The following is a 6000-nucleotide window of genomic DNA, read 5'->3' as shown; positions in this document are numbered from 1 at the left end:
GACAATTTGCTATGTTGAGTAGTAGGCTGAACTTTTTTTAGTAGATGCTGAAAACATTATTATGGTAGAACTAGTAGAACCACTAGCACTGCAAATGTGGTCAGTGTAACAGCAAGTTATGTTTATGTCCTACTGGTGACAGGACTTGTGGGCAAAAAAACAGCACATCAAAAAGAGCGCTAGGCCTGTGGATCCCAACCCTGCCGCTGTGCCTGGGGCACTACTGTCCTCAAAAAACAGACGAGCAAAGTCAAAATGGCTTAAAATGCCATGATAGTGATGATCATAATCACATCTAATTAATTTTCCATAGCCATCATAAATGATCACTTTGTAAACCTTGAGGGCAGCAGGTTTGTTATCAGTCGTATGTAATGAATTTTCACGTCATCTTAATGTGATTTTTTTTTTTTATTCTACTTATCTACTTTAAATGCTTTGTACAAAACACAATGTCACCATGGATGTCACCACAGGTGATCAAATGATGCGAGCAAATGTGGATTTGTAACGAGAAGAAAAGGATCCTTGGAACCTGAGCAGAAGCTAGTGAGGAGGAGCTGGTCAGCAGCGAAGCACAGACTCAGGCTGCTTTTCACAATAGTGGAGATACATTTTCCATGCATAGAACATTCCCACTGTTTGTTTCCCCTCCCCCAAGTCTGCTGCTATCTGATCTATGATGATATGTGATCTCTAGGATACCCTCACACACAAGTACCAGGCATTGCTGCTCAGCTATGCACCATGTCTCTGTCTTAGTACCACTCTCTGCTTTAAATCCTTTACAATGCTGCCATGCTTCCATTTCTGTATTTCACCTCTTTTTTGCTTCTGCTGTTTGCTCATTTTACCTCTAGGTCTCCTTTGCCCTTCCGTTTGTATATGTTTGGACTATCACACAATAGATTGCAGGGACCAAGGACTTCCAAGACTCCCCAACCTCTTCCCCTTGGATATAAGGAAACTGCTTGCAGCCAACAACCACATACAATCGATCCCGGCGGATCTGTTTTTATTTTGCGTGGATCTGGTCTATCTGGATCTCAGGAACAACTCCTTGACCTCTCTGGAAGAGGGCACCTTCAGCAGTTCTACCAGGCTGGTGTTTCTGGATTTAAGTTACAATAATCTGACGCAGCTCGATGCTGGGATTTTTAAATCGGCAGGGAAGCTGATAAAGTTAAGCCTGGGGAACAACAATCTTTCGGAGGTGCATGAAGATGCCTTTGAGAACTTGGAATCTCTTCAGGTCTTGGAACTGAATGACAATAACTTCCAAAGTTTAAGTGTCAGTGTACTAGAATCCTTGCCATCGCTTCGGACTATCCGCTTAGAGGGTAATCCCTGGGTATGTGACTGTGAATTTGCCAACCTCTTTTTTTGGATTGATGAAAATTCTAATAAACTGCAAAAAGGTGGGTGAAAAAAATATCTGCATCATTTGCAAAAACCATCATCATGAAAGGCACTGCTGCTCAGTGGTTAGCAATGTTGTTTTGTAACACTGGGGTCCTGGGTTCAAATCCAACCAAGGAGAACATTTACAAAGAGTTTGTATGTTCTCCTTGTGTTTTGGGGGATTATCTCTCACGCACCAACACATACTGACGTAGATTTCAATGAAATTCATCCTAATGTGAGTCTGAATTAGAGGAAATAGATTGTGAGCTTCTTTGGAGACAGGGACCTATGTGAATGATGACGACCTCTGTACAGCACTGCAGGGTGTACTGGCATTATATAAGCAATGAAATATACAGTAATAATAGTTGTAGCTAGTTGAGTATTAGATCATCTACTAGTATTACTAAAATGACATGGCCCTGTTTTCACAGGAAAGTCCCTTCTACAGAACTGCTTGAGGCCTCCACTGAATTAACCTTTGATAATAATTTGTAAATCTCAAATGTTGGGAAAAACTCAGAAATTTGTCTCATAAATCACAAATCTGGGAAGTATGGGGAAAGTACTTTGTAATCCTGGGGGTTACAGAGGTCAGCCCCCACCTATCATACTTTATGATCTAATCAACCATGATTATAAGCATAATGAGACAAAGCCCACTTTAAAGGTAAATATAAAATCACTGATCCTAAAAATACTGCAAAAAAATCTCTCCTGTTCTGCTGGTCAAAATAGTTCGTGCCATAGGAGCTGGACTACAGGAACCATCTCTCTAGGTAATGCCATATTTGTAAGAGGGTAACTACCCTTTGGACCTACAAAGCCGGATTTTTTGTCTGGACAAACCCCCATCTTCCCCGCCTGCACCTTGAGCGGGACAAAAGAGGTCTATTTCTTCCTCTTGGGGACCGGCAAAAAACGTATTGTGGTTTTGATATCTGGTCGCAAAGCTAAGTACCACAAATTGTATCACACAGTATCCATCTATTATGTTACCCCCTGATGAACCTGATAAATATTAGGCAAAACGCGTCGGGGATTATTAGTGATTATCTGTTTTGGTTTAAGAGAATAAGGGTGACATTTATCCATAAAGGGCACCATTTATTCTTTACCATATCATCCTGGAGCATTTTTTATGTAGGGATTTTTAGGGACCGGATAGCACTAGGTTCGGGGACAGGGAACCTCCACCATCAGGGGGCCGCCCTGGGCACAGCAGACCTCTAGGGCTTCTAGGGGTAGCTGGTTCCTGTTTCTAACCCTGTAATTTATCGGGTTAGAATTATCTCCCTGTACCCATCTAATTAAGTGTTTACCCTGTCACTCTGTGTGTTTTTCGTTTTGGGGGTTACTACTTCCCCACTGAGTAACCTCAGTAAGTGTAGTCTTTTCACTGTCGGTATATACATACCTATACCCACTTAAATATTTAATAAAGGTAATTTTAAAAGTCACTCTTTTTTCATATATGCCCTTTACCTTAAAAACTATTGTGACAAAACATCTCCTTAGAAAACTTTCAATACGGATAGTAACTACCCTTTGAGCCTTGCCACTTATCTGTAGTATGAGTGTTGCAGGGTAGAATCCAACAGAGGAGGCGTGACGGTTGTTTTTTTCATTACACATAGATGGGTGAATTAAAATTCTAATCACTGCTGTTTTATTCCATTGTTAGAATCCTAAAACATCTCTGGGTGATTCATTTACATTATAAAGACACGTAGCACACAAATTGCTTGTCACATGGGCTCTGTAGATGTCCTTGTACTTTGAAAGTAGCTTGAAAAAAGGACTAGGTGTTGCTATGATAGATGAAGTACTAAGGTCGATCAGTATGTACACTATCTTCCTGTTGTCAATTTAAAATAGATTTACACATTGCTGTGCCACAACTTTTACCTAAGGTCACCATCTTTGGCCACCTTTGCTTGAACATACAAATTATATACAATAGTCATGGTACACTTTCTCTAGCAGAGAACCTTATCCATTCACTGTAGACTCCTGGTTCTGGAGGACTTTGGCTACTCAACAGCTAGCTGGATTATTGATAGAGTCAATTATTTAATGTGATTATCTTCAAATATGATGACCTTGTGGTTAACAAATATTTGTATCCCATAAATAAAAGAACTACTGAGCTAGCTCAGTGAAAATTTTGTAATGGAGATATGATGCTAAGTACAGTGTGATTAGATGTTTCTACTCATCAGCAAAGTTTCTTGGAAACGCATATTATCTCAGGGACAGTGAGCTGTATCTATAACCTTCACTAGCATATGTGTCATATCTTTATTCCAGACTATCTATTGAATATACTATTATCAAACTTGAGCCCACATTAGCTACTCTACCCCGGGTGTAAGAAGAAGACCACTGAGAACTTCAGCAAATCTTTTTCATTATGTGTTCAACTGATCTTAGGAGGATCACTAATAAAAGACCAAGGGAGCTTTAAGCAGCTCCATTAGTTCATTTAAATGGAATTTATGCTGCACATCTTGACAATGGGGAATCCCAAGCAGGGGCCATTCCTATAAGATAGGAATAGCCCAAAATGGCCTTTAAAAGAGGTTCTCCATCAGGAGAGGGCATCAATCTTTGATTGTTTCGGCACTTTCAAAGGCCATAGCAAGCCCTGTAGAAATAGATTTTCTGACCCAAGACGTTTCCTCTCATTCTGACATTAAAAACAAATTTACAATTAAAGGAGGACTCCTCAAATAGTGGACCCTTATAGGAGTGTTGAGATCAATATGCGTAACCCTCTTATTTTGCAAGGCCTGTTAAAGGTTCAAACATTGACTATACGGTAGCCAACTTCACTACAGAGTTAGCTTCTTTCTCTTGGAAGAGAGCTAATCTGCATACTATTTTTCCCAGGTAGCACTGCCTGGCCTGTTTGACTTTGTATGCCTGTCCTGGCTGTCTCCACGAGGGGTAACAGGTCACTCTCAGACCTACTGTACATTAAAGGCCTCTCACCTAGCCAACCAAGAACCTAGAAATATCTGTCTGCATATGGGTCCCTTTATATGGGTACTTTTTAGAGAAGGCTCTTGGTAAGGCTAATATTCTCGGTCCTGTTCCAAGGCCTCTTAAAGGGGTTGTCGGAGATAATTAAAAATGGCATGTCTTTAAAAAAAAAATCATCTTATACACAACCTTTTCTCCAGGGTCCGGTCAGTGCAATGAGAAATAGTTGCATATAAGATGTATTCTATTATGTTATTATCAATTATTACCCTCAATCCTCTGACTCTCCAGCTGTGGAAAACTACAACTCCCATGGCCTGAGTTGTAGTTGCATTACAGCTGGAGAGCCCCTGGTTGAAGACAAATGCAAAAGACAGTGATAGATATTATAGGTAGCAACAGTACTCACATACTATGGTATGTGCAATGATATGATTTCAGACTGTGGCTCACACTATAGCCTACGCTAGACAAAGACACATATACATGCTAGGAACATCTTTATAGGAATGTCAGCTGGTCTGTGGCTCGCACATTATTGTGAATGGAGGTTTATATCAACATGAATTCCCTATGAAAAAATTGACTTGCTGAAACTAAGAAAAGACTAAAGCACATTAGGTTTCATGCACACAACCATATTTATAATCTACGCGCAATCTGTATTTTTTGCAGATAGCACAATGGCTCATTCACTTCTACGAGGTTATGCACACATCCGTATTGGGGTCGGATCCGTGTAGCCACTCCACAAAGTAAAGAACATTTCCTATTCTGGTCCGATTCGCGGATAAGAATAGTCCCCTCTATTAATGAGAGTCAGAAAAATGTGGAATGCGCATAGATCCGTATTTTTCTGATCCATTGTTTGAGGACCAACATATGTACATGGCTATGTGCATGAAATCCTAGATTAATGGCAGTTGGTGGTATTGGATGACCATCTAATGTTTATGAGAGCCTACTTTTTCGGATTACAACCTGCCTGATCCTTTTGTTCTTGAGGAGATAAGCCGCCAGCGGGAGAGATAGCTTTTGGCCAACAGCTATCTTAAATGTATGACCAGCTTAATTCTATTTTAGACCTCACCTTCTTCAGACCAGAGAGGGAGTACACATTAGGAGGGAGTACACATGTGGTGCATACAACATCAATATGCCACCTGGATACTTAGATGGCTTAGCTTAGCGGTTAACATCAATTATTTCCTAGTTAGTACTGACTATTGCTGCTAATAATATATAGATATAGGGCGGTGATAAATTATTTTGTCTGGTTCAGGGCATTGAAAGAGTTTATGCCAACATCCCTGGTGGTCTAGGTAGTAAAGGCATTAATAACAGCATCCCTGGTAATCAAGGGTAGTGAAGGCATTACTGATAACTCCATAGGATGAGTACGTCATAAATAGTGATGAGCGGCAGGGGCAATATTCTAATTCACAATATTTTGCGAATATTTGGTAGAATATTCGTCATATATTCGCAAATTCACAAATTCGAGATTATTTTCTTGATCGCGAAAAATCTGCAATATTTGCGTAATGCGCACGAAATACGCGCGTGGGTCACTATAGCTACATTTTTCAAGCTGCTAGAAGTTTCCTGAGA

The 6000-nt window shown here is 40.2% G+C and overlaps 1 protein-coding gene across 1 annotated transcript in view; it reads left to right on the top strand.

Annotated features, from left to right (window-relative positions):
• Nucleotides 1–790: 790 nt before the first annotated feature.
• The window catches only part of LOC122926868 (leucine-rich repeat-containing protein 38-like), a 71937-nt gene continuing 66727 nt past the window's right edge, over nt 791–6000 (top strand). The window contains exon 1 of the mRNA XM_044278373.1: nt 791–1418. Coding sequence (XP_044134308.1) covers nt 791–1418 — 628 coding nt within the window. The remainder of the gene's footprint in view (nt 1419–6000) is intronic.

The sequence above is a fragment of the Bufo gargarizans genome, chromosome 2 (assembly GCF_014858855.1).
Source record: "Bufo gargarizans isolate SCDJY-AF-19 chromosome 2, ASM1485885v1, whole genome shotgun sequence".
NCBI lineage: Eukaryota > Metazoa > Chordata > Amphibia > Anura > Bufonidae > Bufo > Bufo gargarizans.
This window is presented reverse-complemented; position numbering and strand designations above follow the sequence as displayed.